We start from the raw sequence: 19,921 nt of genomic DNA, 5'->3' as shown, positions 1-19,921 counted from the left end.
TGTTACAATTTCCTATGTTTATATAGATCCTGGTCCTGCTGTTGGGACTGCGGTGGGAAATTGTTCCATGCTTACATATAGAGCGTCAGTGTATGGCATGTGTTTCAGTTGACTTGCTCAAGATACTGAGTGTAATTTCTTAGGCAGTAAGATGCTAGGATAAAAGTGTAATACAAACCACTCGGGTAACTTTATGGCTTATGATCTACTGGAATTAAACTGAGAATGCAATCAGTCAAGAAATGAGGAAAATTAAAATAAGAGGTTACAATTGTGATTAGAGTGGACTTCTTATTTGTTCTTTCCTTAACCATCTCAGAACTAACTTTCATGCTTTCTTGAGGCTCATGCTGAAACCAAAGAAATTCTTGCCAGTCTTATGTCATGCTTCCTTCTTGTTTTTTCTAATAGAACTGTGCTATAATTACTTTAGATACCAGCTAGCCCTCATTGGGCTCCACCATGAGCCCTTGACCCATTTTTTACCTGCTTTCTGTCAAAAGGCAGTTTGTTTGGTGAACTGAACTATTTAATTTTTAAAAGGAGCAGTAACTATTTACCAGTGTTAAAGAGGCAGGGTTTTCTTTGGTTTTTGACATCCGTAATAGAAGAGTAAAAAGTGTGTTAATAGGAGGAATTTACTTGCAGGTAACCAGGTCCAGTAGTTACACCAAAAAGTCCCAGTTTCAGGTAGAAGAAGAAGATATTGAGAAACTAGAAGTCAGGTAAGTTATGTAGTTTAGAAAGTGGTTTATTTTATCATTAATAAATCATAGTATTTTATTATCAAGACAATAAAGAAATGTTATGTTTTAGTGTAACTGCAGAGAATTACTGATCAGACTTGTAGAAAAGATCCTTCTGACATATAAAATTACTCAGATTTTGTTAGTGTGTTTCTTACTGAAGATGAGGTTTTTTGTTTTTAAGTAAATAGTGGCAGAGTATATCTAGCAGCCGAAACTTATTTCCTGTGGCTAGAGAGGCATGAGGATCTCCTGTCAATAGATATTAGTTTGGGTGGAATATTAATAAAAAAACTTGTACTGAAGGAAAACAGCATACATGATGCTAGTCTATGGTTTCAAATGTAGTTGGCTGTTTTAATAAAAATAGAGGGAAAAGCCTCTTTTATAGGATTCTTATAATTTTGCTTAGTTTCTTGGAGGAATATTTGTGTTGCATCTTTCCCTTGCAAATGCAAGGAATACTTCAAAGTATGTTCCCCTTTTCTGCTCCTTTACCCTTAGAGCAGGTCTGTCTATTTTTCCTATGTAGTTAAAACAGTTGAGAACCCTTGTGCTCAGTTTCTTTTTTTTATTGTGCTCATGCACATATATGCATCAAATCTACTGAATGACAAAAGATCTTCAAGGCTAGCATATGTTTCCTAACAGGCATCAGAAGAAGAATTTAGTGGTTAGTTTTAATACCCATTATAGAACTACCTTGGTATGTGTGTGTTTAATTATTAGCTTCATGAATATCTTAATTGAAATTGTGTATTTCATTATAGATGCAAATATATTTAGAAAAATAGTCATGCCCCAACAAATCTAGTATTAATCTTTTTTGTTCTTCTTAACAACTGCTGTCTGTCAGAAATGTCAGAGAGGTAAGAAGTAATAGAAAAAACCCAAGGTGCATGTCTGGAGTCTGTGATTCCTTTGGAGGTTTTGTAAGCATATAAGCGGCTGTTTGGAAAAACAAGCGCATGTGTTGGTGTGGCATTGCAGTGTGCCAAATTCTAGCAGGTAGATAGGGATATGTAAATATATTGGTTAAAAGGTTCACTTGAATTACCTGAGAAGAAACGTGCACAGTTTTGGGGGTGGAGACTGCTCAGAATACATGTATGTTGCCAATATCACTTTTATTTACTGATGCAAGGTCTGTGAGTGTAACTCTCACTGTTTGGTTCTTTATCTGTTCTTTGTGGATTAATAAGCCACTCGTTTGTTTCTCTTGATTTAATTAGAATGGAGTGAGATTTCTAACACTTTCTGCCTGCATGCATGTGGATTAGTGCTGTAAGGCAGTTATTGTTAACTTGAAGATTTTTTTTCTTTCTCTCTGGGAGAAAAAAAAATTAAGCAATGTTCTTATTTTCAGGGTTGACCTATGGAATAATGGAAACTTGGTACAAGATGTCTTTCTAGGAGAAATCAAAGTTCCTGTGAAGGTGTTAAGAAATGATTCCTTTCAAGCATGGTGAGAAATTTTGGCTCAGAAGTGAATTTGCTTGTGTCTTGCGAAGGATGTTTTATTCTAACTATCCATTAAAATACGTTTTTGTGTTCTAGTCTAGGGTAAAATGTCTTTCTACAGAGTTTCCCCGCTCAATAAATTAACCTTGCCAGAGGGTACGTTTAGCTCTTCTCTTCCCCCAGTCTGCCTACTCCCGCAGAATAGTTTATATGTTTGAGGGGAAAGTGCAGAGAGTGAAGAAAGGGAAGACTGAGCGTAACTATCTTTCAGTCAACTTGCTAGATTTTAGTGATCTGTATATGCTTTTCAGCCTAACCAGCAAACCTGGAACTTCTCAGAATTGCATCACTTGCAATGAAATTACTAAGACAGACTTCCAGAATGACTGATGAAGAGTTTACTTTAAAATAATCATTAAGTATGGCTTGCCCTTTTTTTTTTTTTCCTTCCTTGGGGAGATTCAGAAAGTATCTTCTGGAACCAATCCAATGTCATTTTAGGGGAGCAGCAACCTCTCCTCTGAAGTTCTTGCAAGCAGGAGCCAATCTCTAGCCCCTTTACTGTCCCAAATGCTTAGCGGCAGGAAGTGATGAGTACAACAGATTCAAATGCCTCAAAGTGCGTAGAGTATTCTGCTTTTAGTGAACCTTTTGATACAGAGAAAAGAGTGGAGGAAGCCCTCTCATATCCATGTAGAAAACACATAGGGAGGAAGTGGGTAAATTGGAACTAAATGGACCACAGGTCTTGGCCAGGAACTGTTAGGGCTCTGCTCCACGTACCCACCTCAGTCTCCAAGTGTCTTGGATGTGTCAAAGTTGAACTCTGATTCTTTGTCTTTAGTGTTTGAATGTGATCCTAAACATGTTTGTCGGTATTTTCTGGTTTTTACATGGTGTATTGCAGACACAGGCTTGTTCTGCCACTACTCTGAACTGATCAAAAGCTGTATGACCATATTAACATAATTACATGCCTCCATTAACAACCTGCTAAGAGAAAGGTTATATTAGCATGGCCTCATTACCAGTGTATTGTGTTCATACAGCTTTTTGAATTGCACTGCCTCCGCTCCGGTTCATTTGAAGCATGTATGGAGAGATTTGTGTCTGCTATTATACTTTGTAGGCATACCTTGTATTGGACATCCTCATAGCCAATTATGATCTGCTTATCACAAACAAAATATCTAATTTTTAATACTATTACTAATTGACATAAAATGTTTTTGAATACAGCTGAAGTACTGCAGATAAATCAGTATCACAAGTACTAAATATTGGGAAAATAAGCCTAAGAGTCCTGGTGTCAAGTAGAGGTTCTCCTTGAAAATCAGTTTTACTTTATATTAGCATGCCTTCATAGGCAATGCATCAGATGGTAAAAAAACCAAGTCTGATCTCCTGATTGTAGAAGTACAAATATAAATGATTGTAAAAGAATATCTGAAGATATGATTTCCGTTTGTTGGGTTGAATGTTTTAACTATACTGTGACACTGCTTAAAAGCTGTTAAAATTTTTTAGGACTGCACCTCCTGTTGGAATACAGTTGAACTACAGCAAAAGCCAATGAAGTCTTATTAAATATATTTTGTATTGAGAGTAGGAAAAAAGCACATTTTTTTCCTTTAATCTTGTTTCTCAGGAATGCAGCCTATTAATATTATGTATTTTTACTGGTTTCAGACTAGACCATTTAAATTCTTGACACTAGCTGTTCCATCTGCAATGTCTAACACCCTAAATATAAACTAGATGTAAAATGAGAAGGTCCAACATAATTTCTGACTATTCCTGCTATTCGAGTTGCGCTATGAGAAGTATTTCAGAGTTTCACTGTTCAGAAAGATATGAGAAAATAAATATGTTTCATTATGTGCTAAAGGTGTGTCAAATGCTGCTGCTTTTTTTTTTTCTGTTGTGTGTCAGGTTTTCTTTATCTGAGTTTTATTGCCAGTTTTCAGACTTGGTTTACGTATCCTGAAATAATTAAATGTGATATTTTGCTTTATTATAGAATTAGTCAAAATAATGAAATGTGCATCAAATATTTTAGAATTGCCCTGTTGCTTTCAGGTACTTGCTTCAACCAAGAGAAAATGGAAACAAGGCTTCTAAAACTGATGATTTGGGGTCACTGAGATTAAATATCTGTTATACTGAAGATTGTGTGCTTCCATCTGAATATTACACTTCTCTAAGAAACTTGCTGCTAAAATCAGCAGATGTTCAGGTACTTTTGTTGAAAATTCCTTTGAAAACTTAAAATTAGTTATGCAATTCTATGTGAGACAATGTGAATTATGCATATCTAGAGAATTTTTTGTTCCTTTGCATAGATTACTTCTGTCACAACCAGAGGAGCAGCTTGTAGAGCATTTACTTCTGCTCCAAACTACTGAGATTTTCTTCTTATCTTAGAAGAACGCACAGAGATAGTGAAATAACCTGTGCTGTGTGACTGGAAGAGAGAAAATACTTTCTTGTTGTCATTACTCTTTTCAGCATCGTGTTTTCCCACTGGCTGCTATTGGCCCCCTGGATTTAGTGGTTTTCTGGGGATGTTGATCCATTATTGGCACTGAAGGGGCAGATAATCACCTTTACCAAAAATGGTCTGCTTCAGAATCTATTTCTAATTCCACTTCTTCTGAATTGCTTCTGTCTTCCCTAGTATGTTAATCAGCATGACTGGATTTCTCACGTGGATATGATGACAAAGAGGGAAATGTGGTAGATGGTTAGCATAACACAGAGAGGAATCAAATTTTAGTAACCAGGCTTTATATTCCTAGGTCTTTTCTAGCCTTTCTTCCCTTCAGTGTTGATGAAGTATTAGCAGAGGAGAAGAAAGGTAAAGAGGAAGCAGATTGTGACTAAAATTTTTGCTAGCCCATGTTCAAATAGTACTTCACTGGAATTCAGGAAGAGCTGAGTATGTAGCTAGTGGCAGTCAGCAGCTGTCTATTTTACTTAAATGAAGTAACTTGATCAGTTTTTGTATTGAAATTCCCAAATGTAGATTGACAACAGACACTTTAGCAGTGTGAGAACTGTATTTTAATGTGCTCTGAGTATAGTTTTATAAGTCCTATAAAGATATAGGACATTACAGTAAAGCAATTACGTACTGACTTTTACTTGGATTTGTGACAAAGCCATACTCTGACCCTTTAGGGAAAATGAGAAGGGTTAAGTAGATGCTGAATTTCATTCTTAAATGTCAAGTATAGAGTAGATAATACCAATTTTCAATTAAGTATTTCTGTAGAATGGGAGCTTTAAATTGCCATGTTATACAGCAAATGTTGAAACGTTCTGTTAAGAAACTATGTATATAGTCTTGTCAGATTTGATCTCTACTTTGCCAAATACATGAAGAACACTTCACTGATGATTTCATATTCTGCTTTCTTACAGCCGATTTCTGCATCTGCTGCCTACATACTGAGTGAAGTCTGTAGAGACAAGTATGATGCTGTTCTGCCTCTTGTACGATTGTTGCTACACCACCATAAGCTAGTTCCATTTGTTGCTGCAGTGGCAGAACTAGATCTGAAAGACACCCAGTATGTATTTCATGTTTAGTGATGTCATGCCTTTTAAAATTATTTTTAAGAGTTTCAAAGGGCTTCATGATACAACATTGATAAGTAAGCATGTTAAATGTCTTTCTCTCATTACGTAAAACTGATTACATACATAAATCTTTTAATACTAGTTTATAAAAACATTCATTAAAATCATATTGAAGCCAGGAGTCAGAGTTAATGGTTGTGTGCTAATTCGCAAAATTTGCTAAAATTTTCTTGAGCTAGTATACAGCTAAACATAAGCTAGCAGTCTAGAGTTGTGTCTAAAAGCACATAGTTTTTATTTTAAATAGTCATAATTTGGCTGCTCTTCAAATTTTGCTGGTCATTAGATTGGTACTTAACATTTTTTTAAATTGCTGAGAGTCTTACCTTGTTTTCTCTAGTATGTGACTTAAATGAGGAATAGTGTTGTTCTGCAAAGATGCCATGTAAGTAAGTACGTGTCCTCCTGCATGCCTTGAAAGTAGCAAGCACAGGAGTTTTTCCAAGTAGCAGTATATGGCCTGTGAATGTGCAGCTGTGTGGTTAGAAGGGAAATGAAGTAGGCCTGAGTAGTGGCCACTGAGGTGCCAAGTCATGTCCTGTGGAGATGCAGAAGGGATTTTGTCACCACAGGATGGTTCATGTCAAAGCTGACTTGCTCCAGATTTAAATAAGGTGAGACAATTTAACTGTGTAGAAAGACATGAATCATGGAAAATAATTTGCTAAACTGCATTTTAGTAGACACATTCCTTTCCATTATAATTGAACTGTACCAAAGAAAGATTAAAATAAATCTGTCAGATTAGAAAGATTTACTTTGCACAGCTGGCTGTCAGTTTTCTTCAACAGCTATAATGAATAAAAAGCATAAACCTAGATTAAATATGTTTTGGTTAAAGTGCCTGAGTTTGTCAGTGTAGTGTAGCAGTAAGCTATTCGTTGTAGCTCTAAGATTTTTTTTGTTCCACCAGGACTTCTGGAGGAAGAATTGTATATTGGTGAAGTACAAGTCTTCATTATTTTGGAATTTTCTACAATTGTTCTTTCTCACATTCAGCACTGGATTATAACTTTCTTTGTCTAAAATTTCTTAGGCTTCTCCTTATGGTTTTGTTTATGTTCCTGGTTTTAATATGCTTGTGTATTCTCTGTCTGTTCCTGAGTGCCATTGCAAACTGAGTATCTGGGTTCTGGAATTCCTGACTGAAGTATATGAAAAAATGTTTTCAAAAAATTAATTGCCTAATAGCAACATGAAGTATTAATTGGATTTTGTTACTGAGCCTCTTATTTTTTCCCCTGTTCAAATAAATTATTTTCTTACAGAGAAGCAAACACAGTCTTCAGAGGCAACTCATTAGCAACTCGGTGTGTAGATGAAATGATGAAAATAGTGGGGAAGCACTACCTAAAGGTTACTTTGAAACCTGTTATTGATGAGGTAGGTTATCCTACTGAAACTTTTTTCAGGACACTTAGTCCCCTGGGATATCATGTCTCTTTCATAGGCAATCTTACAGCTCCCTGTGTGGTAGTAATCACTCAGACGAAAGTTAAATTGAGCAATAGTTGGTTAAGTTTAGTGGGAGGAGCTGCTTTTTGTTATTTTTGTTCCAGATGATTGGAAATAAAGTTGATGACAGTTGCTCCAGCCTATAACACCTTGCAGAATTTACCCATATGATCCTTTATGTAATTGATCCACGTAAAAGGGCACGCACGAAAGTGTGGATGATTATTGCATGATGTTATGGACAGTTAGAACCTATTTAGAGTTTTAACCCTAAATCTAGGACAGATCTGGTTTTAACTAGGTGCGTTTCCATGCTTTCTGTCTGAAAAATTGGACTCATACAGGGTTTTGTTTGTTTATTTCAGATATGTGAATCTCCTAAACCCTGTGAAATAGATCCCATCAAATTAAGAGAAGGGGATAATGTAGAAATTAATATGGTGAGTTTCCTAATCTGTTTTTCCTAATAGAAACTTTCTCAAAATCTGATAGAAAAACATTTTAAAAAGCAGCTCTGTGTAATGGAAAATTAGTAACTTACTATAGCAGTATAATTCTCTGATTCCAGTGTAAACAAAGGAAAAGTTGTATTTTCTTATCCTTGTTTATGCCAAGAGCAAAGGAAAAGTCCAATGGAAAATGGGACAAGGAGGAGAAACTAAACAGAGGATCACAGTCTTCATTACTGATTTGTTGGGTGTTGTGATTCCTGATGTTCTGTACTCAGCATCTAGATGATGAAGTATATAATTAGGACTGTTTTAACACTTTTCACTGAAGTTTTGCTTGCCGCTTGACTGTTACTAGAGGATGATATTTAAAGCAAGAGTTGCTGCAACAAACTAGATCAGTATTCACTAGGTATGCATGTGAAGTTCTCCTTCCTTGTAGCATGTTGTTGTCAAATTACAAAAACGGATTTTGATAGATAGTTCTATATTGCCAGACACTGCTTAGATACTTTAATGTGAGTATCATTAAACTATCTTTTAACACTAGTAATCCCATACAAATATTATGAGGCTTTTTAAATATCATTGTACTAAAATACATAAGTGAATAGTCAGGCAGTGTTTTGAAAAAAGGAATTGTAGTGTTTGTTTTCTTCCTGAACACAAACATTAGAAATGCAAATGTTAATGGTCTGAAAAAATACCTTCTTTCATAATTGCAGGAAAATCTACGCTATTATGTAGACAAAGTATTCCGTGAAATTGTGCGGTCAAGTATAAGTTGTCCTACCCTAATGTGTGATGTTTTTTATTCTTTGAGGCATCTGGCTGCCGAAAGATTTCCAAGTAAGTGTTCTCTAAAAACTTTTGAAAACAGTGTTCGGAGTGAAATACTTAACTTCGCAGTTACCTTGTGGGGATTGTTAAAATTCTTGCCTTGCCCAAAGCTGTGCCCTGAACTTCTTACCTTGACAATCAGGCACTTGTTTTTCTGTGAGTCTAAGTTATAGTAAAGCCTTGTGGTCTATCAGCAAGAATTGTGTATTTTCTGTTACAAAAATGTAGCGAGTCAGAAACACTGCAAGACAGCAGTGAATAAGAAGTCACCAACAAAAGTATGAGATAATAAAAGAAAAGCACAAGTAATACAGGACGTGATTTAGTTGAAAGATACATAAAATTTGGAAGAGCTGATCGGTTTATTGGCTCTGAAGAGGAAAGATGTAATCTTGAAAATAAATTTGGTATTTACATCGTAACTACATGAGCTTGCAACTATGTTAACTATGACTAGCACATTCGTAACTTATATGAAGTTAGCTTTAGGACTGCCATAGCTTTACTACTTAAGGGTAGTTTTGAGGAGGGTGAATAATATAAAATATTTAATGCATTTGTAATGTGACAAGTATTAGAACAGTTTTGTTCTTTCAGAATGGTTTTAAAATAGAAATAATGTGGTGGGTCTGAAATACTCTTTTATACTTCAGTCAATTAAAATCTGTCATATAATAAACTACAAATGAAGAATATACTTCTCAATGTGGAGCCTTTCTCATGTTTGTCACTGGATCTGATGCCATAAATTCCTCTAGTTAAGACAGTCCTTTCAGAATAGCTAACTTCCCAGACAGATCAGATTGAAGTGGTCATTACAGTAGGAATGTGATCCCACTATATTTCCCTGTATAAAGGTGTAAATATACCCCAAATACTGAATGAGAAAATCCTCATTTACAGCCTCAAGATTACATAACACCATAGGTTTTTGATGCAACTCAGAATTGGAGTTAAAGTTGTTCATATGTGTTGACTGCATTTGTTGTGCAGCATTAATGTATTTGAGTTGATCAGTGATTAGCTTTATGGGTGGATAAACCTGATAGCCCTAGTGTTTAAAGGCAATTGCTACAGTGTTTTCTCTTTTGGTTCAACACACATACAGCTGTGTGTAATCAACACTGTGCATGTAAATGCTTGCAATAATCTCATCATTCCTAGTAGTGGAGCTGATGAGCCAGTTTTATGAGAGCAGAACTTCTTTTCAGAGAAACAAACCCTCCATTATAAGTAGAACATTTCTTACCATGATCACCCTTCTCATTTCATGCACTTCATTGATTTTTCTATTCTGTTTTAAAATATAAATGTCTCCTCTGATATTACCTTCTTAAGGATTTTTCTGTTGACTGTCTTCATTATTTCCTATTAAGTTTAGTGCATGTTACATTTCATGGTTTTTCTCTGCAGATGACCCTCATGTGCAGTATTCTGCAGTGAGCAGCTTTGTGTTTCTTCGTTTCTTTGCTGTAGCCGTAGTCTCACCTCATACTTTTCATTTACGACCTCACCATCCAGTAAGTTTCATGAAGCTTTGTTCTGTTTTATTCATAACCGTCAGATCTGTTTATCTGGGAAGGCATAAGTTACTTCCAGTGGGTCTATAATTGGGAAATAAGGTTACTACATGTTTCTAGATTGAGTTTTCAATTTTATACCTCACCAAAGGAACTTGGACATTTGCAGTTCTTTAAGTATCAAATTTCTCGGTCCTTATGAGACGTTCTCAAATTATGTAGAAGAGCTATTGGTATTAAAGATGCTGTGCCTTTTTTGGGAATGTGCTGCTTTTTTTGAATAGCAACATGACTGAGGGTTCCTTAAGGTATATGCCTAAACTGCATTGGTTCCTTCCACTCCGGAAGTCAAAATAGCCAAATGTCACTTCCACTTTAAAAAAAGTATTTCCATCTGTATCTTAAACAGAGGTTGTAGAATTATCCAATAACTCTTCTTTGTATTTATTCTGGACTCTAGTAGTTGCAGTGAGTTGCCAAATCTTACATTTTCAGTTTTCAAACTGTCAAGTAGATATGCATTAAAAAAATATTCAAAGACAGGAATATGGAGATAAGACTGCATTATTTTCACATAAAATATAGAATGCTTATGAAATCTTCTACTCCAGAGGTTATCTTTATTAGTTCATTTTATCTACTTTTGTGTTGTGCTTTCAAAAGAAAAAAACCTGCTTACTCAATTTCATTCCTTTGACATTATCCAGTTTGTAAGTAAAAAGATTACAAGATTTTATCGCTTGAGAGTTAAACATTTTAAAGGGAACAGCAAGGCCCCTTTCTGTGGCTGTGTTTATAATCCTGTACTAAAAAGCCAGCTGTGAGGTAGCAAACAAATTAGGTAAAAGCCTTAAAGACTAAATTTTAAATGCAGTTTGTCTTATAAAAATTTCTACCATTTGTTCAGTAGTAGTTCATTACGTTTAAAGTTTTGAATAGTTCAGAAGTGTTAGATGTGTAGTAACAATTACAGGATTTGAGGAGTTTGAGTTGTTTTGTAGGCAAAAATATTTTTCCAAGTACTAATATTAAATTCTAGTGGTAGTGGGTAAAATATTGAACACTGTGCAGTAGCTTATAAAATACGTTCACAAAGCACAAGTACTAATAGACGACAATACTGCATATGCATTTCTTCTCTTTGAGTGAAGAAGAAAAGTAATGAAGATGTGCCAGACTTACTATGTTGTGTAATATAATAATTTTCGTGACATTGTCATTTTTAAATCAAAGTTTTAACTGGAATTGTGAAAAACTGACTTCTGAATTTTGTTTCTTTATCTTAGGATGCACAGACTTCTAGAACATTAACTCTTATATCAAAAGCCATCCAGACTTTGGGGAGTTGGGGAAGTTTGACCAAAAGCAAACTTGTAAGGCTACTAAAATTCTTTCTCATTTCATAGACAACATTATTTGAAAGTTATTTATATCAATATACCTTTTCTTTCAGTCAAGTTTCAAGGAGACGTTTATGTGTGAGTTTTTCAAAACATTTCAAGAGGAAAAATTTACTGAATCTGTTAAAAAGGTACCTTTCAACTAATTTTTTTTAATGGTTGATGTTTGATCAGTCTTAATTATTAGAAGGTTGTGTTATTTTCAGTTTTCTAGTAGAGAGAAAAAGCAAAATTGTTGTCCATTTCAGAAGTTTAAAAAAACAAACAGAAAACCCCACCCAAATTCACACAATTAAATACACAAGAGTTATTACATAGCAGAATAAACTAGTTAAGAAAGGAAAAAAAAAGTATAGATTTTTTTTTTTGAAACAGACTTCATTAGATCTCCTGTTTAGGAACTAATTAAAGGAATCTTGTATGGCTTACGGGCATTCCTTGTTGCATTGTTCCAAGTCCCTGCAATATATTTTCAGTTCAGCTGTTGCATAAAGTAATTGTTCTGTTCCAGGAGAAACTGTATGTGTATATTTTCAGAATAGCTTTTGGTTGTTCTGTGCTTCTGAATAGTATATATTCCCGGTGTCTTTTTCCTTAAGTTCCTAGATGATGTTTCTTCTACTGAAAGTAAAGAGCCTAGTGGTCTGAGTGAGCCAGTACATCTAAAAGAAGGGTAAATACATCTTGAATCTATATCATGCAAAACAGAATTGACTTTACTGTTTTTTCATTAATGCTAATGTCAGATTAATGCCCATTAAAATGTTTGATATATGGTAGAAATTATGATACTTGTAGTTTGTGATAATTGTCTGTTAGTTTGCAGAATTAGTTTAAACCAACAGCTGTAAACTTTCATAACTCATCTCTTAAATACTTTGGGAAAAAAAGTAATTAAAAGCAGCTTAAAAACTATTAAAGGCTGTCTGTATTTCTGTTACAATTCAGTGTGTACTCTGTGGTGCCTTAGTCAGGATTATGAAAGTGTATTTTAAAAGAACATATTAAGTTAATTTAGAATTACTTTGCATGCTGTTTAAACCCAGACAGCTAAATGTTCTGCCTTGAAAGTAGGAGAAAAAATTACCCTGTAATTGGAATACTTAACAGGAAATGATAGAATGCTCTATAAAAATTGAGGTGAAAATCACTCTTTCTAATAAATGAACTGTTGGTTTTTTTTAATGTTGATCAAGAATAACTGATTAATGAATTCAAACAACATTTGTGGGGAAAAAAAAGGTTGTATTTATCTGAGCAGCAGATTCATAGCAATTAAAGATTCTTCTGTGAAACATGCATCCAAATTTCAAACAAGGAAGAAATGTACATCTTATTAAAATACTAAATAGAAATGAAGGAGACCATTGTAGTGGATCAACACTTAGTTATAGCAATTTGGTAGCTAATCCGTATTATAAATTGATGGCTGTTGCTCAAAAAAAATAGTTGCCAGTGACTACACATGAAGTGTACTGAATACAGTTTGTGCCTACCCTTGCTATTGAGTCAAGTTCATCGTCATGTCATTTGTATTCAGTTTCTGATCCAGATAAGGCCAAGTACATTCACATGTAGAAAGTAGTAGAAAAGAGAGAATCTTTTAGTTGGATACACCTTAGTCCCTTTTTGGGAAAATTTGGAGTTCTGGATCTGAATAAGGACCCACTCCAAATTTACTGCTACAAACAAGAGTCTGGATTGCATATTTTTCAGACTCCTTTCCCGTTTCTGGAACCCTGTACATGAACACCATATTGGGAGGTAATCTTGACGATCTACTTTGAACAACTAGTAGGTTTTTTTTTGAATTCACAATGAAGTAGATTTTTATTGTTGCAGCATGATGAACAATAACGTGTTATCTCAATAAATGGTTTTGAAAGCTCTTCAGAAGACTAATGGTTGCATTTTGGTTGATTCTGTCATTTGAATATCTGCAGAGAAATGTACAAAAGAGCTCAGGGTAGGACTCGGATTGGTAAAAAGAATTTCAAGAAGCGATGGTTCTGTCTAACAAGTAGAGAATTCACCTACCACAAACAGCAAGGTAAATTATGTTTATTTTACAATTATTTTTGTTTTCTCAATATTTTCTAAGTGTCTGCATCTGATTTTTGCATTTTAAAACGCATTTTTTTCTTTTCCTGAAGTACATATAATAAGTTTTAGTTACCTTTGCCCTGACTGCCAAATGCTTCTGTATAATTCATGCACATTTTCTCAGTAGTAAAAATGCACATTTTGAGGACTTAACCTATAGTAGCAGTGCACTGAGGCTATAAAACAGTTTTTAAAAAATTGCTTCACTCATCTGTTTACCATTTTTTTTATAGACAAAGAACCAATTTTTACTATTCCAATCAAAAACATCCTTGCAGTGGAGAAACTTGATGAGAGCTCCTTCAACAAGAAAAATGTGAGTCAGAAGATGGTTTATATATAATTCTTGGTGTATTCTTTAAATAAAAGATTATAATTAGCTCACAGAGTTACTGAAACCCTATTACCGAATACTTCAGCAAAAAATCTTTTTTGGATCAGGAATAAAAAGTTGTATGCAGTATTTCCAGGTACTCTGAACATGGAACTTAACCTGCAGATTTGGATCTCTGCACCAACTTCTCTGCTTGATTTTTTGACTTCTGCCCCCCTTACCAAATTTCTGCAATGAAGGTTAAAACTACCATGACCAAGCACTTCTATGTAAAGTATTCATAGAATCATAGAGTGGTTTGGTTGGAAGGGACCTTAAAGATCATCCAGTTCCAACCCCCTTGCCATGGGCAGGGACACCTTGCACTAGACCAGGTTGCTCAAAGCAGCTGTGTGTAATAGTATGCATTATATTGTGTTCTACTAGACATCTAATATTGAGGCAGTTGTCTATGCTCACAGCCTCATTCTGGACCTGTAACGTGTCGGTATTTCTGTTGTTTTTTTCAATCCAGAATTCTGAGGCAGTGATAAAAGTACAGCTGTTACTTAGGCTGAGGATGACTAAAGGAGAGACTTACGGGAATCTTCTGTTACTCTCAGGATATGAAGCATGAAGTTTGAGGTCACATTTAAAGATATGTGAAAGAAGAGGACAGAAAATGCATCATGTTCTAATTCTTTAAAGGTTCTTTTTTGGATGAGAAAATGATGTAGGCAGAATGCAGGGAGCTGTTCTGTTTTGGTTTTTTTTCCCTCCTAAATAATGTTGCCTGGTAAACTGAAAGATGTCAGAAGTCTTCATTTCTCTCATGTCTCACTTTCTGTCTTTATTTGGCTTTGTTGAATTACCTGAGCTTGAAATCTATTTTGACATATTCAAAGTTGCTCAATAGCTGGATTTTTTTACTGAACAGAGTAATGTTGCATTCCTCCTACAGATGTTTCAAGTACTACATGGAGAAAAGCCACTCTATATACAAGCAAATAACTGTGTAGAAGCTAGTGAGTGGATAGAAGCTCTTTGCCGGGTAACAAGGTGCAACCAGAAGAGGCTTAGTTTTTACCATCCTTCCGCTTTTCTGAATGGGAACTGGCTTTGCTGCAAGGCTACAACAGAGAACACAGTGGGCTGTGCTCGTTGCACTGCGTAAGTTGCTTCTCAAATTAAAATACATATGTTTTGTAGGACCAATAATGTACGATTCACTCTACAACTTGAAAATCTGAAGGCAAGGCCTTCCCTGTCTTCTTTAGCAAGGTGGGCTACTAAGAATGTGCCTTATTAATAAGGCCTGAAGTACTGGATTTTATTAAGTCTGCTACTTTGTTAGCCACTGTATGAAACGAAGATAACCAATTCAGCATGTAAATCAGAGGTGCAGAATGGTTGATTTCTTTCCACGCAGAATAATAGATTTAATAGCTCAAGCTTATTCAGATTCCAAGCTGAATGCAGAAATATGACACACCTAGGTCATCTGTATGAAATAATTGAAATACCTTGCTGCAGAGGGCTGAAACTGAAAGTCTTATCTCTTTCCCTTGACATTTTCTTATTTTATGCAGTCACTCTTTTATTTTAGCCCCACGTATTTTAAAACACAGTGTACTAAGAAAATCAGCTAAATAATTTGGATATAGAGTCTGACAAATGATTCTGGTTTTGTAGGTATGACAGGAAATTAATACCGTCTTATAATGCACTAATACCTTCTTTAAGCTGCTGATTTCTGAAAACAAACAAATGCTCTGATATTTTTTTTAAAAAAATTTATCCTTAACTGGATAGGTTGCATAAATTACAGACTAAAGATCTGAGTCAGTCTTCTAAAATTCAGTATAAATCCTACAAGATAACTTTCTGAAAACATACTTTTTCCATGTTACTCAATTCATGCTTATATTAGGTTTCTCAACAGTTCAAAAGATTCCTATTACCAAACAACTTATGGTTGATTTTGTATTTTTTTTTTTTAACTGTTTTGGTTTAGGAATGTGTCTTGTCCTGTTCTGGTTACCTTTCAAATATAGTAGATTTTAAAAGCAGTGTTTAATTGTCATTTAATAACAATTAACCTCAATTGATATTTTTTACTATTTTTCTCTTGATATATTGAATAATAAATCCTGTTGGAAAAAGCAATTTTTAGTATTGCTGTATTCCTTGCCACAAGACTGTCTATGTCTGTTTCTATAGAACACTTGCAATGAATGCTGTTTTGTGTAGCAATTGTGAAGCTAGCAGTGAGTGATAGCCTTACTAAAAGGCTAAGTATATTGAAACAGAATCAGTTTCTACTTGTGTTCAAACCTTTCAAGAATGACCTATATTGATTACCCATCTCTTGATACTCAAATTGAGATTGATGGAGACAGAGAGACAGAAAGAATTTACTCACTTTTCACTGTTAACATGTCTAAACTACAGAAGTTGGAAGGTACTTAAATAATAGTTCAGAAGAATTATGCTGATACTACTCAGCTCTAATTCTTTAAGCCCATAACATCAATTTGATGTCTTAACAATTTACCTGAAAATAATAGAGAGTAGATATGCAGATTATATTCTTAGTGCTCTGGTATCAGACATTCTTCGGTCATTTCTTTACAGTAGACATCAGGCATGTGTGTTGTTCTAATTGCATTTGCATATATGAAATACCTTTAATAGTCTAAACAGAGAGGCTGCAACTATAGCCAGTCGCTCTTCTGTCTTTGCTCTCCTTTTCCTGACTATGGAGTGAATTCTATTGAACATGGTTGAGTTGCAAGAAAGCGGTGGTCTTCTGTTAACGTGAACAGGAGAGAGCTGGATGCTCAGGATGCTGAACGCAACCAGCAGAGAATAAGCCAGAGAACTGTAAATACATCTAGTTGATGCTGTCTTCTGCTTTTGTCTTAAACCATTTTATGTGTAAGCTGGAGTAACTTTACATTTCAGAATCGCCATTTATGTAAGAGTTAGATCCATTTGTTATTTATTTAAATTCTAATCAGGATAATTGTGGTAATTTTTGTAGAGGCTTGTGGAAGTATAGCAGTCTATCAAGGTCCACGGAAAGAACCAGATGATTACTCTAACTTCACAATTGAAGATTCTGTAGCAACTTTTCATACACTTAAACAGATAATAGATACAGTAGAAAAGCTGAATGAATCGCATGAAAAATACCGAAAGAAGAGATCGTCTAGTGCTAAATATGGTAGTGAGTAAGTATCTCACGTAATTTTGACATACATAAATGTGTATTCTTTAAAAAAAATAAATCACAGAACAAGGCCAGGCTTATAGACATAATTAAGCTAAAGGTAGATTTAGACAACACAAAGACATGGAGAAAATAAAGTACGTCATTTTTAGTAATGCAGCTTTTTACCACTTGTTGAAAGGTACAAGAAGTTCCTCTTGCGTGGGATTCCTCTGTGTTCCTGTTGAGATTCCCATAAGCGGGTGTAATGACTGTCGTTTCCTTGCAACTTAACATCTCAAGTACACACTGAATTTATCCCTGTCTGCCTACTTCCTTTTTTTTGTTTTCAGAATTTCAAATTGCAGTGAAGAAATAATTAAAACACCAAGTTATATAAAACTGTAAAAATTACACTGCAGAAACATATCTTTCATGCAGTATATTTACTGTTTGTAATTCACTTACCATACTCAATGATAAATACTATTTCTGATGAAGCTAAAAAAAAAAAAAATTTCTGTTCTTTGGAGTACATTGTTCCAGAGCAGATTCTTTGCATTCTCTTCAATCCTGACTGATACCTATGGAACACCACTAGCAAATTTTGTGATTTCTTCTTTGTATCAGTAAAGCTTGATTCACCAGAAAAAAAGATTGCTCAAACCCTAATTTGGTTTGCCTAGTTCAGTATTTGACCCAAGCTGTTTATGAAAATTGACTTTGATTTAGAGCTCTCACATGAAAGTACGTGAGGTTTTCTGCAAATCATGAAATTTCGCAAGTGATAGAAATTACGAAAAAAACCATAGGTTTGCTTAATAAATTAATTGTATGATGAGAACTAGAAAGCAGATGTTAAAAATATTTACATATAATTTTTTTTTTTTCCAGAGAAAATCCAATTGTTGGAAAAGTTTCCTAACCAAACAAACTGTGGCACACTTGGATGAAAAAAGAAACTGGAAATGTTCTTGAGTGTTTTGTTTATTTTGCTTTGTTTCTGTTTTTTAAAATTCATTATGTGCATTTTTAAAAAGTATTTAAGAATGAACATAAATGCTAGTTGTGTTGACAATCTATTTAATATTTAATAGAAAAATATCTACTTGGAAATGTGGTCTTAAGATTTATTCTCATTTTGCTGAAGAACTTGGAACTTCCAAGTTCTTGAAGTAACAAGTGTGAATAAATCTAAATGTTGTTTTGCCATTGTTGTCTTATTGGAAAGAACTTTCTAAACGAATAAGCTTTTTAATGGAAGAAAATCCATGCGGCATTTGTTGGTTGGATTACATCTCTCAGTACACACAGTGAAAACTTGAATGAGTTTACCATGAGTGCCTGCCATGCTGATGTGGATCTTGAAACAGAAATCCCAAGATACTATGACGTGGAAAAGATCTGAAGCTTCACACTCTATTCATTTGACTTTTTTTCTTGTATTAGGTGTTGTCAGGACTTGATTTATCTACAACTGAAGTCTTATAAAATCATGCAGTATGCTGCAAATAATGTGGACAGCAGATACCAGTGTTAGTTATCTTTTTAAGTACTAAAGAAGAGGAAATCAGGGAATTTGTTGTACGTCTTGTTTACATTTGGGGTGAGTAATATATGGAGTCACATTAGACCACTATCTATTTTCTTTAGGATTTTTAAGGTATATATTTTTTTTCTTAATCTAAAAAGAAATGTAGGGTAGCAACATTCTTTTTAAAGTAAGTTTGCCTACAGATGGAAAAATTTAAATGTGAACAGATTGTGGTTAAGTACTGATCAATTTACATCATCCCATGTATGATTTTATTTCTTTTTTTTAATAATAACTAGGTCCAGCTCACCTTTTGACTACAAATCTAATAAATAATCTCTATTATAATCACTCAAAGCACTTTAGATATCTGGACTATCCCAGATTATTTTTAGATACTTTGTAGTATCTGCTTGTTATGATCAGTTGAATGATCAACATTGTTTTGTCTTTAAGCAATGCTTCAGTGAATATTTTTGTATCTTTAGTTATATGGATTCATATTTGCCACTTAACACGATTTTAAACTGGCATTCTTGACTTTAGTAAGATTAATTTTTGCTCACTTCATCCGAGAAGTTAGGTTGATGCTGAAAGAATATATATGTATATAACCAGGAAGAAGCAAAGGTATTACTGTGGCAACTTTGCTTCATCAGTATTAAATACAATGGTACTCCTTGGAATATTATTTTTAATAATGACTATATGTGGTACTTTTATTTTTGGAGCATTTGCTGTGGGGTCTTTTGTTGTTTTTGTTGGGTGGTTTTTGGGTTTTGGTGTTTTGGTTTGTTTGGTTGGTTTTTTTAATACAATCATGATTTGGCCAAACTAATTAGGAATGTAACTTACAAACAGAATAGAAATCCACAGTGCTTGAAACTGTAAGATGTTTAAATTACTATCCATTTATTATATCGTTGTGGGGAAGCTTTCTGTAACAGAAGCAAGTTGGCAAGACAGGATTGAAATTTCTTTTGGAATGAATGTAACTTGTTAGAATAACTATTTGGTTTGATACCAGACAAACTATTTTAGAATATCTGGGATTCAGTACTAGTATCTGCAACATCACAATCATTTAATCACCTCAACTGTTTCTGCCTTTTCCTTTTTTACACATTTGATGTATTCTAAGGGACTCTTATTTGCCAACAATTGAAATGAGGTAGAGGCAGGGCTGGCAGGGAAGGGAATATAGTAATGCCAAGAAATGTGTTATGCCAAAGTAAAGTGGCGTCTGA

At 34.4% G+C, this 19,921-nt stretch overlaps 1 protein-coding gene across 1 annotated transcript in view; it reads left to right on the top strand.

Annotated features, from left to right (window-relative positions):
• RASA2 (RAS p21 protein activator 2) overlaps positions 1-19,433 on the top strand; it is a 31,022-nt gene extending 11,589 nt beyond the window's left edge. Inside the window, exons 5-21 of the mRNA XM_009695038.1 lie at positions 649-725; positions 2,113-2,211; positions 4,287-4,443; positions 5,631-5,779; positions 7,118-7,232; positions 7,670-7,744; positions 8,479-8,602; positions 10,007-10,113; positions 11,400-11,486; positions 11,567-11,644; positions 12,113-12,186; positions 13,457-13,563; positions 13,850-13,932; positions 14,891-15,099; positions 16,272-16,390; positions 16,973-17,162; positions 18,035-19,433. Of these exons, the coding sequence (XP_009693340.1) occupies positions 649-725; positions 2,113-2,211; positions 4,287-4,443; positions 5,631-5,779; positions 7,118-7,232; positions 7,670-7,744; positions 8,479-8,602; positions 10,007-10,113; positions 11,400-11,486; positions 11,567-11,644; positions 12,113-12,186; positions 13,457-13,563; positions 13,850-13,932; positions 14,891-15,099; positions 16,272-16,390; positions 16,973-17,162; positions 18,035-18,065 (1,881 nt within the window). The 3' untranslated portion in view covers positions 18,066-19,433. The remainder of the gene's footprint in view (positions 1-648; positions 726-2,112; positions 2,212-4,286; positions 4,444-5,630; positions 5,780-7,117; positions 7,233-7,669; positions 7,745-8,478; positions 8,603-10,006; positions 10,114-11,399; positions 11,487-11,566; positions 11,645-12,112; positions 12,187-13,456; positions 13,564-13,849; positions 13,933-14,890; positions 15,100-16,271; positions 16,391-16,972; positions 17,163-18,034) is intronic.
• Positions 19,434-19,921: the final 488 nt, after the last annotated feature.

This window comes from Cariama cristata, unplaced genomic scaffold (genome assembly GCF_000690535.1).
Source record: "Cariama cristata isolate BGI_N322 unplaced genomic scaffold, ASM69053v1 scaffold5152, whole genome shotgun sequence".
In the NCBI taxonomy this organism is placed as follows: domain Eukaryota; kingdom Metazoa; phylum Chordata; class Aves; order Cariamiformes; family Cariamidae; genus Cariama; species Cariama cristata.
Note: the sequence above shows the minus strand (reverse complement) of the source record. Positions and strands in the feature narration are given on the sequence as shown.